The 16,321-nt window shown below is 41.2% G+C and overlaps 7 protein-coding genes across 7 annotated transcripts in view; 3 read left to right on the top strand and 4 right to left on the bottom strand.

Annotated features, from left to right (window-relative positions):
• LOC135338193 (superkiller complex protein 3-like) overlaps positions 1-16,321 on the bottom strand; it is a 31,558-nt gene that overhangs the window by 9,192 nt on the left and 6,045 nt on the right. The gene's annotated exons all lie outside the window — the stretch shown is intronic.
• Positions 105-2,012, bottom strand: LOC135338197 (uncharacterized). Its single transcript, XM_064534252.1, has one exon. The coding sequence runs from the start codon at positions 2,010-2,012 to the stop codon at positions 285-287; it is 1,728 nt and encodes a 575-aa protein (XP_064390322.1). The 3' UTR covers positions 105-284.
• On the bottom strand, positions 105-5,504 carry LOC135338196 (uncharacterized). The gene has a single exon (XM_064534251.1). The coding sequence runs from the start codon at positions 3,978-3,980 to the stop codon at positions 2,193-2,195; it is 1,788 nt and encodes a 595-aa protein (XP_064390321.1). The 5' UTR covers positions 3,981-5,504; the 3' UTR covers positions 105-2,192.
• LOC135338203 (uncharacterized) lies at positions 5,741-7,349 on the top strand. The gene has a single exon (XM_064534258.1). The coding sequence runs from the start codon at positions 5,784-5,786 to the stop codon at positions 7,218-7,220; it is 1,437 nt and encodes a 478-aa protein (XP_064390328.1). The 5' UTR covers positions 5,741-5,783; the 3' UTR covers positions 7,221-7,349.
• LOC135338206 (uncharacterized) lies at positions 6,357-15,308 on the bottom strand. Its single transcript, XM_064534262.1, has one exon. The coding sequence runs from the start codon at positions 14,385-14,387 to the stop codon at positions 13,152-13,154; it is 1,236 nt and encodes a 411-aa protein (XP_064390332.1). The 5' UTR covers positions 14,388-15,308; the 3' UTR covers positions 6,357-13,151.
• On the top strand, positions 8,739-10,265 carry LOC135338204 (uncharacterized). Its single transcript, XM_064534260.1, has one exon. It carries the CDS (start codon positions 8,739-8,741, stop codon positions 10,158-10,160), a length of 1,422 nt encoding a protein of 473 aa, XP_064390330.1. The 3' UTR covers positions 10,161-10,265.
• LOC135338199 (uncharacterized) lies at positions 11,253-13,059 on the top strand. Its single transcript, XM_064534254.1, has one exon. It carries the CDS (start codon positions 11,253-11,255, stop codon positions 12,903-12,905), a length of 1,653 nt encoding a protein of 550 aa, XP_064390324.1. The 3' UTR covers positions 12,906-13,059.

The raw sequence follows: 16,321 nt of genomic DNA, 5'->3' as shown, positions 1-16,321 counted from the left end.
GGATTGGTCAGTTACCAAGTGGTATATACTTTCCGAATGCATAATTATATGATGCAAGGTATTGCTTCTCCCTTTTTTATTGGACTCTTGCTACTATCATGTGGTTCAGCGTTTGGTTATTATGAAAGCAATCAAGTCAAAATAGACAATACAACATTGTTCAAAATAGATAGCAAACACACACATAATTATGCCACTACTACATCATGTTCGGTTATTATAAAAATAAGAAAATCAAAAATAGATAGCACACACGCACACACACACACACAATAGATAATTGTTCATGTTCCTTTCTTTTCAGATTCGTTCGACTCTGTCTCTGGAGAGCGCCTTTGCTCATCTTTGTTCCCATAGTTCAACCTCATAGAAGCTTGAGGGCTGTGTTCCGGTTCAATGTACACGCTCACTTCTCTCGTAATAAAACCTTCTGAAGACTCTGATAAAATCGACGGATTGTTATCTCCTTCTTGACCAAATACAGATCCCTCGCTAGCCAAACTCGCATCTGAACTCTGCTGCTCGATAACTGGCAGCCTCTCGATTCCGTTCACACTGCCAATAGAATCTTCTTTGGACTCAGAATTGCTCTCAGAAGGACCTGAAGTTTTCGATTGCCTTTGGTTCAATTCACGATGGGCATAGCCCTCAACTCGGTTTGTATGGTCGACCAGTTTTTCTTTATATTTTGAGCCAACCTTCAAACAGCCCTCAGTACCAGGTATAGCATTACAATTGAGGCATTTTTCGACGTTCAAATCAGGCCAATTCCACTCGCGATGAACAACAGCTCGTATGGTGTAAGCAATACCCTCGGTAAGCTTCTGTCCACGATTGAACCTAGGCACTAAAACAGGGTGACAACGAGAGTGCTCATACGGGATGGCGTCCGACCAATCAAAACCACCAGACACATTTTTAAGCCATCCATATCTCTTTACGGCAACTAATCTCTCTCCATTTTTCTCTCCAATGGTTACACCACATCGAGAGCAAAGCGTGGGGTTTAACTCTAGTTGTAGGCCTTCTTGGATGACTTGAGTCGCTTTCACCTTTTCAAGAATCGATTCGCACGTCTCTCGAAGTGAAATAAAGATGATAGGAGGATTTGGTGTGTCTTCAGGAATAAATATTTTTAGAGCTTCGTGAAACCGTCTCCTTGAGCTTTCGAGCCTCTCTACTGGGAATATCACATCAATACCTTCCGGGACAATATTGTAGGTAACTCCGTCTAGAGTAGCAACAAGCACAATAGTATCAAATATGTGCCTTCCAAAATAGTACACTAGGAGCTGCAGCTCTTGCTGGAGAGCAGCGCTAATGATAGACAATGGCCCCCTGCAGGGGAGAAAGTAGAGGATGCGATTGAACTTCATTTTCATTATAGTCTGAGTGTGAAGAATTCTCCTCATGGAACGAATATGGGTGGCATGCGTGTCTTCCATGATACTAGTCGTAGTGGTTGGGGAACGGCCCTCGGGTACGTTAGCTTGAAATTGCTCAGCTGTCATTGCCCCAAAGAATCCCGGCACATCCAGCACTCGAACTTTTGTTTTCTCATTCGAAAACAGCTCACATTTCAAAGTCCTCTCAGTCACTCTCATATTATTATCATGGGCAGCATTCACTTCTAGGTGAGGGTCTTGTAAGATTCGATAAAACGCAAGATTCTTCATTCGAGTTGAAATTCGTTCTAAGGAAAATTGGTCGCTGGGAATGAGCCACATTGAGAGATCTTGATATCTAGCTTCTGCGGCTTTAGGCAGTACAGAAGCTTGTCCACCACCATGTGCACTTGAAGGGTACGCATGTGCATAGTCTATATGATCTGGATTGGCTATGAGCAACTTGTCAGCAGTCGTAGTTTTGCCTTGGCCGGTCAAACCCAGGATCATGATGTCGAAGTAGCCCATGGCCTTGATGGATGGGTCTTCCTGCCCTTCTTCTTGGGTGACAATACTATGTCCCCCACATCTTGTAGGGCTTAGGCTGTCACTCTCTGCCTCAGCCATTAATTGCTTCAACAAAGCAACTTCTTAATTAATGTGACCTCTATAGCACACAGGAAATACAATATAAATTATCATTATTCATAGCGCACACAATTATAGTATTTTGCACAGTCAATAAATAACGTAATTTAAGTGATACACAATAACATGTAATTAAAAAACGACATAATTATATTATTTTTATGTTTCTTTTCTGTCCGACTGACTCGAAAGATCATGTATCCCAGAGGAAGTATCTACCCTTTGCTGTTCAACATCAACAGTTACTTGTTGCTTAAAAACACGTTCCTCAATATCAACTTCCGAGGGAGCATTCTCCTCACTCTGTCTGTATCCCTTTTCACTGTACATACTAGCGGCACTGATACTGGGCTGGGGGTTAGAGACTATCTCAATCGCATTTGTTGATTTATTCAACTTAGTTCTGGGACGCGGGGTCGGTGCTATCAATCTCGCATCAGTCCGGGTTGTTGAAATCCTGCTGAGGCTAACACTGGGACGAATTGTGTGCTGTTTACGTTGAAAAACCGAAACTAGAGCGTCTGATTGAACTCTTCTTCCTCCATCAGAGTCGGGGGAAGGAATGTCGTCTGGATTGGGGGGCTCGGGTGAGGGAGAGTCAGTCGGTATACCCGAGTCTTCTTGAAACAGCTTTTGATGATTGAAAGCATTTTCTTCCACTTTGTTATTGTGATCGATCACGTAAGTTTCGCCATCTATAACATACTCAGTAAATATCTTTGTACAGCCATGGCTACCTGGAGGGCGACCACACGCAGCACATTCCTCCACACTGAAATCAGGCCAATTCCAAGGTTCACCCTTAGCAACGGTCTTCACAGTATATGAAATGCCTCCAGCAATTTTCTGCAGTGTTGTGTACTTGGGCACCATCAAGGGGTGGCATTGGGAATCCTCGTATATGATTGATTGCGACCAATCGGAGCAAGATGTAGTGGCGACTCTTTCTCCTTTCTGTTCTCCAATAGTAACCGAGCATCGAGCACAAACAGTGGATTTTAGCTGAAGCCGAAGACTGTCATAAGCAACTTCAGTTTGTTTCACCTTCTCGAGAATCGATTCGCAAGACTCGTTTAGAGAAACAAAGATGATGGGAGGATTAGGCGTATCTACAGGTATAAACTTTTTAAGAGCTGCTTGAAAGGCAACTTGAGATCTCTCCAATTCATCGTCTGGGAACGTGACTTCGGCATGTTTAAACATCTTGTAGCTAACTGGCCCCAGGGTGGCCACAATGACCATTGTATCAAATATTGCTCGTCCAAAGTAGTAAAACATTAGTTCAAGTTCTGGTTGCAAATCAGCACTTGAATCCTCGAGGGTATCACGGGAAGGCAGAAAATAGAGAACTCGTGCGAACTTCATTGACATGGCTGCTTGAATGTGAAGGATGTTTCTCATGGTTCCCAAATGAGAAGAATCAATATTCAATGCCCTTGCAGTGGATGGATGTTGGCAATTCGGTGAACTTGTTCTAATTTGCACATTGGAGACGGGACTAAAAAAACCACGAACATCGAGCACCCGAACTTTGGTGGTCTCATTGGAGAATAGCTCAGACTTGAGCGTTCTTTCGTTGACTTCCTTGCGGGCTTCGTTGATACTCAAGTGAGCCGGATGGTCTATCAAGGTTCTATAGGAAGCGAGCTTTTTCATTCGCGTGTCAACCCTTTGTAGGTCATTGGGGATTTGCCACATGCATAGGTCTTGAAGTTTCATAATCTGATTGTAATGGTCGATATCCAGTGCTTCATCTATTCGTGAGGGATATTTAGATTGATAATCGATACCCTCAGGATTGGCTATGAGAATCTTGTCCGCAGTAGTGGTCTTACCCATGCCAGATCGACCAATGATCATGATGTCATAATAGCCAACAGATTCAATAGTAGTGTTCTTGTGAGTTTGTTGAGGTTTGACTTGCCCACAATCTTCAGGAGACTCCATTGTTAAAAATTTCTAGCTGATATCATGTGATTCATTTCCAGGAAGCCCATTATTTGGACACATGCACAGTTATCTAATCATAAATCAGTATAATTATTATCCTATGATCACTGATTCACACACACACATATACCAGTAGTCTATAGTACACACCAGAGGAGGTCCGACAGGCGTAATGCAGCTCAAGCAATTAGCCTCTGATTACTCTCAGCAAAAACATACGACGTGGGCGGGGCGTGGGCGAGTGGGCTAATTGCCTAAGCTGCACCGCGCCTGTCGTACCTCCTCTGGTATACACCAGAGGAGGTACGATACGAGTACCTTGATTAGGCTTGACTAGGCTTGGTCACGTGCAAAATTCAACAGTGAAATCATTGTTACACGTGACTAATTAAACCTAATCGAGGTACTCGTGTCGGACCTCCTCCTCTGAGTACACACACATAAAAACAACCACCATATTTACTATGGGATGGTGTACGTACCCTAAACTTCACATAGATTTCACACACACACACATCATAATAAATGGCAGGAACATCAGTATTGTCATTATGTATAATATTATTAGTTGACCAAGTGTTATAATATAGGTTTCTTAGCTGTATATATATATATACTGTTAGTCAGCCTGAGGAGCATATAATTATTAATAATTACAATTTTACCGAGGCGCATTAATATTTTCTGAGATTGCACAGTGCTTTGTATTACAATTATGTACTTAATTGTCATACAGGGTTTTGCAAAATCCTTGCAACAGGGCTAAACAGACACTGCAAAGACTTCCATATATGGAAGTCAACTGCTGACTATAATATTTTGGGTACAGGGTTTTGCAGAGTTCTTGTACAGGGTTTTGCAAAATCCTTGCAACAGGGCTAAACAGACACTGCAAAGACTTCCATATATGGAAGTCAACTGCTGACTATAATATTTTGGGTACAGGGTTTTGCAGAGTTCTTGTAACAGGGCTAAGCAGACACAGCAATGACTTCCATATATGGAAGTCAACTGCTGACTTTTACTATTAATTTTATTATTACTTTTATTATTGTACTTGTGCAGGTATCTGTATTTTGAATTGAAAGATGTCCTGGAGCCTTAAGAGAGCATCAGCTTATTCACAAGATTTAATTAAGGTGGTGGGTGGTGCACCATGGAAATGCTTATCAGGGTGTCATTGAAAAGAGCAACAGTTCTGCACACAGTTGAAGCAAATTGTCTTGTCACCAACTTTACGACATTTCCACCTGGTACACCGTCCATGCACCACCTTAAATCTTGTCAGGATGTCCTCCTGATCTTGTGATGCTCTCTTTTAGGCTCACAGGACAACTTTCAATTCAAGCCATTCAAATAATTATACACATACCAGAGTGTCATACAATTGCAATTAGAGAGGGGACTTTCAAACATTACCATTTGAAACATCACCAGAACATAAAAAAAAAAGGTCAACAGTTATTTCGATACCCTACCGCTATGGACACTCAAATACAACTGAGTACCTAATGCACATTTTAGGGGGGGGGGGGATTGGAGCCAGAGGAGGGATATAATCATATCCCTCCTCTGTATGAGCAGTATGACACCCTGCATAGTACACACAATATTTTAAGTCAGCAGTTGACTTGACTTCCATATATGGAAGTCATTGCTGTGTCTGTTTAGCCCTGTTGCAAGAATTCTGCAAAACCCTGTACCATAACACTATACATGCATGGTTTTACAAATTAGGGAAGTGAATTCATTGATGTCAGATGACTTCAGCACAATAAGGTTTCACCCACCAAAGACAACATGGGTGATGAAGTGAAAAGAAAGCCTGCTAAAGAGCAAAAGAAATCCCCAAAAAACCCTCCTACAAAAGAAACTACTGAAGAAGGCTATTATGACATCTTGCTGCTAGGTAGAGCTGGAAGAGGCAAAAGCTCCACTGCTGACAAACTGATGGTTCCAGTAGATCTACAAATTGAAAAAGGAGATGCTACACAGGCAAGCACTGGGCCTGAGAAAGATAAGCAGCCCATAAATCCAGCACCAAATTTCGACAAACGAAAAATTGAAGGTGCTAGCGCTAGCAATCACGGAAGGCTTACAGAGGCTACCGATGATGGTAGTGACGATCATCGAGTCAAAATCCAATACGAGAGCCTTACAGGTTGGGTATCATCTGATGATGTGGAAGAGCACAATAAAACTGATACTAGACTCAAGAATATCGTATTCTGCAGAGCTATTACCGATCAACCATATCATGAACAGATTGACAAACTTAGAAAAGATAAAGACCTTGCTAAAGTCTATGAAAGTACAAAAAACAGCATGTTAATGACAAACGATGCCACAATGATTCAAGTTTTGGATACCCCAGGATTCTACAGTCCCAATCGCCAAGGTGGAGCAACAAATGAAGTGGACAGCAATTTAGCGATTGTTCGGAGGATTGTTCAAATTCAAACACTTGCTGGCTTACGAATTCGCCGAGTTCTCTATTTTCTCCCGGACTGTGGTCCATTGACGAGGAGCGATCGAGTACTTCAAGGTGAGATATCTTGTATGGTAAAATACTTCGACAAATCTATCTTCTCGAGAATGGTGCTTGTAGGAACTGTCTCAGTCAATTTTAGCAAAATGGAAATGGAAGATGAAAAGAAATTCTCAAAAGATGATTTAGATGAAAGCCGAGAGCTTTTCTACACGACACTGGAACGAGAATTCAAAGAACGAAAAGAAGACTACACCAATCTTCCAAAGCCTCCGATTATCTTCATTGCAATGACAGATACCTGTGAAGAAATTTTTGTGAAAATTGCAACAGCACCAGTGCAAAACAATGACAGCCTCACCGTACAGTTTCGAAGCAACCAATGCTGCCGATGCCCTGCAGAGATTAAAAGCGACAAAGATGGCAAGGAATTTGCATGTACACGGCGCATTAGTTCAGGTGGTGATATTACGGTACCCTACAAAGAGTCTACGTGCCATCCAGCAATGCTACCTATGTATACAGCTCGGTCAGTTCTAACAGGCATCGCTAAGATCATGCTGTTCAAGTGGCACTTCACTGAAGAGAGATGCTTCAATTCAGAATGCAAGTTGCGCATAGGGTCTATCGGATGCAAAAAAATCGGGACAATGCACAAAGAGGATGGGTACGAGCCCATTCGTGTCGAGCACTCGGACAATGTGAATGACAAGGTAGTCAAAAAGAAGGCTAAAACTACCATTCAATGAACATAATGGTGTGTTAGTTTATTTTGCAATATAATAATGCTGTTGTCATAATTGTGTGCACTAATTATGTATCTATAAATTATAACCACAGTCTTTCTCCATTATTGATGCATTTGAGCACAGACTATATACACAGACAATATACACAACAAGTGGGGAGCATAAGTATGGGCATTAGTTAATCGTTATACATAATAATACAGTTATAGGCCTATATAAAAGAGTCAGATATACTTATTCAATTATTGTGGAAACCTCACAAAATGTGGAGTACTTGTGTGGGCAAAAACACATGTTGTTGTTTGTGTGATAATGTGCATTCTCTTTTTATCTCTCAGTAGCCATAGTAACGTAGGTAAACAAGTGAAATGTCACATATTGTATATTATAGGAACATGTAGACGTAAAATCTGTTCTTTTTGTATGCACTAAATACATTTTAGTGCTTCTATATAATTATGATAATTATTATTCCATTTTCTTATAGTAAGGTCATACAAAAATAGTGATGAGGAAGGCAGAAATGTGGATCTTTCAGGGCCACAGTTTGAAGACACGGTAACACATTTTCTTTGCTAAAATCATTATGTGACAAAAAACCCTGCCTCCTCTGCCAGTAGTTCAGTACACACACATAAAAACAACCACTATAGGATGGTGTACGTACGTGCCATAAACTTAATGCAATGACACATACATCGTAATAGGTGGCAGGAACATCAGTGTTGTCATTATGTATTTGTTGAACAAGTGTAGTAGGTTTCTTAGCCGTATATAGTCAGCCTGAGGTAGTGGCTGAGGCATATATAATAATTATACCCCGAGGCGCATGAATAATTATATAATTCCGAGCGAAGCAAGGCTATAATCGTGCTAGGTTCAATCGAGATCAACGGTGGTAGTGGTGGTAGTGTTTGGTCGATTAAAACTAGATCTAGCTCCAGTTACTCTCCAGTCAAGCGGTTTCGCTCTAAACTCAGCACAGGTACTCTACATCAACGCTATACTCTCTGAACGACTTCTCATCCCACAGTGAAGCTCTGCACGGCCGTTAGTGAACTTACTTCAACTATGGTTCTTACCGTGACGATCTGCCACAAAAACGATCATTACACAAACATCTCCAGCTAGATCTAGCTACTTCTCTACCCTAGCGCTTCTCACAATAATTATGTAGTGTACATCAACACAAGACTCTCTGGCCCACTTTGGATCTCACAAAGAGGTTCTACACTGTCTTTATTGAATACACAAACCTTGCTTTCTTACGTGCCTATCACTACATTCATTACAACATCTTTACATTAAATGACGTCATAAGCCAAGCAACATTTAATGACTGAGCGAGGATTGCACCATAGTATTTTCTGAGATGCACAGTGCCTTAAATTGCATTACCCACTCAATAACACTATGCATGGTTTAAAAATTGGGGAAGTGAAATTCATTGACGTCAGGTGACTTCAGCACAATTAAGGTTTCCACTCACATGTAGAGAAAAAAACAAAGATATTAAACATGGGTGATGAAGTGAAAAGAAAGCCTACTAAAGAGCAAAAGAGATCCCGAAAAAACCCTCCTGCAACTGGAAAAGGCTATTATGACATCTTGCTGCTAGGTAGAGCTGGAAGAGGCAAAAGCTCCACTGCTGACAAACTGATGGTTCTAAATTCACCACTAGATCTACAAATTGAAAAAGGAGATGCTACACAGGAAAGCACTGAGCCCATAAATCCAGTACCAAATTCTGATAAACAAAAAACTGAAGGTGCTAGCGCTAGCAATCACGGAAGGCTTACGGAGGAGGCTACCGGTGATGGTAGTGACGATCATAAAGTCAAAATTCAATACGAGAGCCTTACAGGTTGGGTATCATCTGATGATGCGAAAGAGCACGAAAAAGCTGATACTAGACTCAAAAATATCTTATTCTGCAGGGCTATTAGCGATCAACCATCTCATGAACAAATTGACAAACTCAGAGAAGAGAAAGACTATGCTGAAGTCTATGAAAGTACAAACAACTGCATGTTAATGACGAATGATGCCACAATGATTCAAGTTTTGGATACCCCAGGATTCTACAGTCCCAAGCTCCAAGGTGGAGCAACAAATGAAGTGGACAGCAATTTAGCGATTGTTCGGAGGATTGTTCAAATTCAAACACTTGCTGGCTTACAAATTCGCCGAGTCCTCTACTTTCTCCCGGACTGTGGTCCGTTGACGAGGGGCGATCGAGTACTTCAAAGTGAGATATCTTGCATGGTAAAATACTTTGACAAATCTATCTTCTCGAGAATGGTGCTTGTAGGAACTGTCCCGGTCAATTTTAGCAAAATGGAAATGGAAGATGAAAAGAAATTCTCAAAAGCTGATTTAGATAAAAGCCAAGAGCTTTTCTACACGACATTGGAACGAGAATTCAAAGAACGAAAAGAAGACTACACCAATCTTCCAAAGCCTCCGATTATCTTCATTGCAATGACGGACACCTGTAAAGAAATTCTTGTGAAAATTACGACAGCACACGTGCAAAACAATGACAGCCTCACTGTACAGTTTCGAAGCAACCAATGCTGCCGATGCCCTGCAGAGATAAGCGACAAAGATGGCGAGAAATTTGCATGTACACGGCGCTTTCGTTCAGGTGGTGATATTACGGTACCCTACGAAGACTCTACGTGCCATCCAGCAATGCTACCTATGTATACAGCTCGGTCAGTTCTAAAAGGCATCGCTAAGATCATGCTGTTCAAGTGGCACTTCACTGAAGAGAGATGCTTCAATTCAAAATGCAGGTTGCCCTTGGGGTCTATCGGATGCAAAAAAATCGGGACAATGCACGAAGAGGATGGGTACGAGCCCATTCGTGTCGATCACTCGGACAATGTCAATGACAAGGTAGTCAAAAAGAAGATTGCTAAAACTACCATTCAATGAACATATGGTGTGTTAGAATATTTTGCAATATATGCTGTTATCATAATTGTGTGCACTAATTATGTATCTATAACCATGCACATAAATTTGTTTGTCCATTTTTGATGCATTTGAGCACAGACTATATACACAGACTATATACACAACAAGTGGGGAGCATAAGCATGGGCATTAGTTAATCGTTATACACATAATAATACAGTTATTGGCCTATATAAAAGAGGGCAGATATACATGTACTTATTCAAGAAAACCTCACAAAATGTGGAGTACTTGTGTGGGCAGACAGATGTTGTTGTTTTGTGATAATGTGCATTCTCTCTTTATCTCTCAGTAGCCATAGTAACGTGGGTAAACAAGTGAAATGTCACATGCATGTATGTATATAGGTATACCTATTATACTAAAACTTTTGCGAATGAGGCAAATCAGCCAAAAATGATTGGGATCTAACTATATATTTCATTCTGGCAAGGATCGTGTGTATTTACCAGTACTAGTTTAGGTTTTGCAATTTTATTGTTGCGAATCGATCAACCCTCGCAAATTTCGCGTGCTTGTAAAACATTCAAGTAAAACGATACTGTATAGGAACACGTACACGTAAAATTATCTTTTTGTAAGACAAGAAGAAAATGGCACATGCACTAACATCTAGCATGTGAATTCTAATTATCACTCAGTATCCATGGTAATTGTGAAGGTAGTAAGGTCATAGGGAAATGGTGATGAGGGAGGCAGAAATATAAATGTGGATATTTCAGGGCTACAGTTCGAAGACTTGTACCCGATATTACCAGGAGCACATGAAGATAATTCTCTTTATGTGCTCCTGGTAATACATAATTATCTTTTCTTGTTAAAGCATGATTTGATCCCAAAAAACGCTAATCACAAAACATGGATAGGCAGAAATGGACATACTTTTTGTAAGACAAGTACACGTGGTAATTACCCATCAGATACGTAACGTTCATGCAACAAAAATTAACAGTAAGATCAGTTAAGACTTGATAAAAGAAACACTTACAATGTCATGTATACAGAACCAAACCACATAAAGAACACAATCAACCACATGACTAGACATATATGGGAGTGTATGACACACCCACACCTCCACACAACACAGATAATCTAGAGACAATGGCTGAATTCAGTAGAACAGAAATCTCCACTGCAAGCCAGCAAACCATTGAATACAATACAGACACGGATGATGAAGTGAAAACAAAGCCTGACAACAAACAGCAATATTCTCTAGAAGAACCTCCAGAAGCAGAAGCGGCTACAGACTATTATTATGACATTCTAGTTGTCGGGAAAACTGGAATGGGTAAAAGTTCCACTGTCGACAAGGTAATGGTCCCGAACACACCTGTAGTGACAATACCCAAGCAAGAACACGATGAAATCGAAACGAGTGATTTACATCGAAGCAATATACAAATCGTTAGCTCCACAGCAGCGCAAAACAACCGACAAAGAAGAGGGGAGGTTGTAAACTCGAGAAAACCTCTGAAGAAAACTTCTACTGACCAAAAAAGAGGCTCAGGAATAGAAGAAGTAAGCGGAGCTCACGGTGAAAATAGAGGGCTAGATGAAAGTTTAGACATGCACAGAGACAAGACACAATGGGAGAATTTGACGGGATGGGTGTTATCTACCGATCAAGATGAGCATGCAAACTTCTTAATCAGACTTAAAAATATCATATTTTGTCGACAAACATACGAAAAAGAGCCACATATAAACATTGATGAACTTAGAAATGCCGATGACCTGCGGGAGAGCGTATACAAGAGCTCAAGAAGCTGCCAACTTTTGACAAACGAAAACTCAAGGATTCAAATTCTAGACACTCCTGGTTTCTTTAGCGCCGATTTCATGGAAGGAGCTACAAACACGAAAGACAGCAATTTAGCTGTTGTGCGACACATTGTCCGTATCCAGGCACTGGCTGGGCTAAGATTTCAACGCGTTCTTTACTTTCTACCAACCGGCCCACTAAAAAGAGCAGATCGAGTGATTCAACAAGAAATCCAAGAAATGGTAAAATTCTTCGGTGTATCCATCTTTAAGCGCATGGTGCTTGTGGGCACAGCTGCCAGCCACACGAGTGAAGATCTCAGTCTATCTACAGAGCAAAAATTTCCAGCGAAAAAACTGGAACAAAGCAGAAATCTCTTTTGTGAAGCTCTAGTTAGGGAGTATCAAGAGAAGAGGAAGGACACAACCAGACTACCTAGACCACCAATCATTTTAATCACCATGACAGACACCTGTGAGCAGATTTTGGACAAGATAACATCAGCAGATATTGAGAACGACAGCAATGATGGGCTGAAATTGGAGTTCAACACAAACACGTGCTGCCGCTGTGGTATAGAGACTGGCGTCCAAGAAGACGATACTTTGATGGCTGAGTATAGAGGGCCAGGGGAAGCCCCTTGGAGCAATGCAATACCGTACAAACAGTCATTATGTCATCCGTACATGCACTCGACATATACAGCACGTTCAGTTTTTCGCGGATTCGCACGACTGCTTCTTTTAGAGTGGAATTTCAGCGAGGAGAAGTGTATCAGCTGTCACAAAGGCCCCGGGGCTCAGGGGTGTAAGCAAGTGAATACAATATACGAGGAAAATGGATACCAACCAATCAAAGTTGACCACACCTACAATATGGATACGAAAAGAGCACGAGCCAGCATCGAAAGTAGCAGTGAGACCTCTATTAATTGATGCCAGCATCGAAAGTAGCAGTGAGACCTCTATTAATTGATTTCTGTACAGTATATAGGTATTTGTTTTATACAAGCACTAGTGTGTGTGTTTAATATTTGTGTGTGCACAATTAATTATCATGTGACCACACTCATTATCCATTCTCTTATCACTCAATATCCATGGGAACAATGTTATGGGTAAACAAAAAGATTATGACAATAACAAGATAAATTACTGAACACACATAAACAGCAATGAAAGCTATGGTTGCACTACTACTTGATCCAGTTTACTATCATGGTCGACTTTATCCTTGTTCCCTGCCATTACCCATTCCTCACCAAGCAGAGTACAGCCGGGAGATCCAGGAGGATTCTTGCATTTTGCACACTCCTCATCGTGATTGAAAAACCCAGGCCAAGGGTTGCCAGCCAGTTTTGGAATTCCAAGCAACACAATGTATGCCACACCTCCCAAAAACCTTTGTATCTTACTATACTTTCGTGTGATGAAAGGGTGGCACTTTGATTGGTCATACGCAGAGCGTTCACCATCATTCTGTCGAATTGAAACCACTGGCTCAACGAGAGTTGCCATCCTGTGCACACCAAATTTGAGGGAGCATCGAGCGCAAGTGTTCTCTTGAAGGTGCAGTTGTAATCCATCCATTCTTGTTACTCTTGTCTGTCGCAATTCTTTGAGTATATCAGAGCCGGTTGCTACCAAAGACAGGTAAGAGATTGGAGGCTTTGGGATGTCTTGAACCTCATCTGGATTCTGACCTTTGGCAGCGAGGGCAAGTTGAAAGGCACGGGTTAGTGTTACTCGATTGTCTTCAAAGTCTTCAACACTAAATGCATTCACCTTGCTCCTTCGAGGATGCATTGTAGCTATGACAATCATCGAATCGAAAATAACACGACCAAAATAATGATACATAACCTTAAGCTCCTCCTGGAAGTTGCAATCAGCTCTTTCACAAACACCACGAGAAGGCAGAAAGTAAAGAATACGACGAAAGTGCAGCTGCTTTACAGCTTGAATTCGGAGGATTTGTCGCATGATGCCTAGGTTGTCTTGATTGGCTACTTGTTGGGCAGCTGCTTGCTGAGAGGACAGAGAGGTGTGGAAACCTGGAACATCAAGAACACGAATCCGAGTCTTTTCGTTTGACAATAAAACACAATCTTTCGTAACCGAGTCAGGGCTTTTTTTATTAGGATCAACGGCATCAATACCAGTAATACCGACAGCTCTATTTCCCAAAAAGAACTTGACACGCTCTTTAACATCTTCCACACTCCGTCCGCTAAGTCTCCAGATTAGAATATCATCTAGCTGTGTATTGCCGCCTTTTTTTTCCACAGGGGTCATATCAAAGACACCTGGTACTGTAACAGAATCAGCAACCAGCAACCTGTCTGCTGTGGTACTTTTGCCCATTCCTGTCTTACCCAGCACAAGAAAATCTATATAGGTATCACTTACATCTGCCATTGCAATGTTAAAGCTTCACTACTGCAAACTAATCAACTCTCTAGATGTGGGTGGAGATTGTTATTTCCAGCATTTCCCTTTGAAGCCTATTATATGCTTTGGCCAAAGGTTACTCAGTGTACACAACAGTGAAACTAATCATAGCAACTATTATGGTAAGAAATGACCACCACCAGATAAGGAAGGTCACGGACGCCCACGTAAACTGTAACATGCATAGTCTACAACTAGCAACCTGTCTGCATGCAGTTGTGCTTTTGCCCATTCCTGTCTTGCCAAGTCTATATACCGTATTACTAGAATATTTTGCGGGTGAAAAACCTTTGCGAAAGAGCCAAATCAGCAGAAAATTTGACCCTTTGCGATCTAACTATTGCGTTCTGGCAAGGATCGTGTGTATTTACTAGTAATAATTTAGGTTTTGTGGATATTATTGTTGCGAATTGATCAACCCTCGCAAAATTCGCAAATGTTTGATACTCGCAAAACATTCTAGTAATACAGTAGGTATCACAGACATCTTCCATTTCAGTATTAATGAAAGCACCGCGGGTGCTGGTGCCTCAGTGGAGGTGCCAAAGCTACATAACATAAAACTACTAATAGCTAGCTTTTATACACACATTGATTATAATTATCATGATAAACATTTTAAATTTTGTCAGGGAAACTCAAATAGTGGGTAATGATCGACCATGATTGTTGTTAAAAACGATCGATGCCAAAAGTTCAAGTATAAAATTAATGGCTGCAAGTCAGCAGAGCCTTGCAGCTCTCTTCTCACTCTTGCATGCAGCTACCAATAGCTAGCGTTCTAGTGCAGAGTTTTTTTATTTTGCAAATCCACAAATAGTAAGCCAAGAAAACATGACTAGACTTCTATATAGAAACTCTTACTTGCACTTTATTGATCCTTGAGCAGCTGAAATCGTCCACACACACACACACACACACACACACACACACACACACACACACACACACACACACACACACACACACACACACACACACACACACACACACACACACACACACACACACACACACACACACACACACACACACACACACACACACACACACACACACACACACACACACACACACACACACACACACACACACACACACACACACACACACACACACACACACACTACCATATACACACACACACACACACTACCATATACTTCGCTTGCACATGCGCACCGAGGCATAAAAAGCATGCAGCTTCACTACTGCAAACTAATCAACTCTCAAGCATGTGGGGTGGAGATTGCAATTTCCCTCCCCAACATAAGGAATTTCAATTCTACAGGAATTACCCTTAATTTAGGCATTTTGTAGCCAATAGCAACTAGAGCACTGAAGTGCTAACCCTCGGCTGTTGACATGAATAATAAAGCAACAACAAAAATGTAATGCTGGCTATAAGCAGCAAATAACAGGAGCTATAGAGGCATGCTGAAACTTTGAGAATGGAGTTTAAGTATAGTGTACGAGATGTGCATTGTGGACTAGATCACAGCAAAGTCAGCAAAGAAGCCTGGAGTCATAGAATATGGCTCCCGCCCGCCTGCTTTGTTCTGGGGCTAGGATAAGCAAAGAAGCAACAAATACAATTATAATTCTAGCTTCTACTTTAGTGACCCTGTTCCATTGTCCTGGTACGGGATCACTTCAGCTCTAAATGTGTATCTCGAATAAAGGGTGGTGGCTAACCATGAAACCACTGTGCAAGTTCAAGCTTTTTAGCTTATTCGACAACGAAGCTTTAACATCAAACTCTGTCACTATTAAACTAATAACTTGTTGTATTAGAGACTATCCATGCTGTAAACACAGCGCTATGGCACCCCGCTTCCTCCATGTAATTCAGGGATGCATCGGATTGATTATTGTTGTCTAGATATGGAGTACATCGATGT

This window comes from Halichondria panicea, chromosome 7, assembly GCF_963675165.1.
Source record: "Halichondria panicea chromosome 7, odHalPani1.1, whole genome shotgun sequence".
NCBI lineage: Eukaryota > Metazoa > Porifera > Demospongiae > Suberitida > Halichondriidae > Halichondria > Halichondria panicea.
The sequence above is the reverse complement of the archived record's forward strand: the minus strand, read 5'-3'. Positions and strand labels throughout refer to the sequence as shown.

Excerpts from the sequence above, each read along its gene's own strand:
- LOC135338196 (XM_064534251.1), bottom strand. The coding sequence starts at position 3,980 with ATGGAGTCTCCTGAAGATTGTGGGCAAGTCAAACCTCAACAAACTCAC.
- LOC135338197 (XM_064534252.1), bottom strand. The coding sequence starts at position 2,012 with ATGGCTGAGGCAGAGAGTGACAGCCTAAGCCCTACAAGATGTGGGGGA.
- LOC135338203 (XM_064534258.1), top strand. The coding sequence starts at position 5,784 with ATGGGTGATGAAGTGAAAAGAAAGCCTGCTAAAGAGCAAAAGAAATCC.
- LOC135338204 (XM_064534260.1), top strand. The coding sequence starts at position 8,739 with ATGGGTGATGAAGTGAAAAGAAAGCCTACTAAAGAGCAAAAGAGATCC.
- LOC135338206 (XM_064534262.1), bottom strand. The coding sequence starts at position 14,387 with ATGGCAGATGTAAGTGATACCTATATAGATTTTCTTGTGCTGGGTAAG.
- LOC135338199 (XM_064534254.1), top strand. The coding sequence starts at position 11,253 with ATGGGAGTGTATGACACACCCACACCTCCACACAACACAGATAATCTA.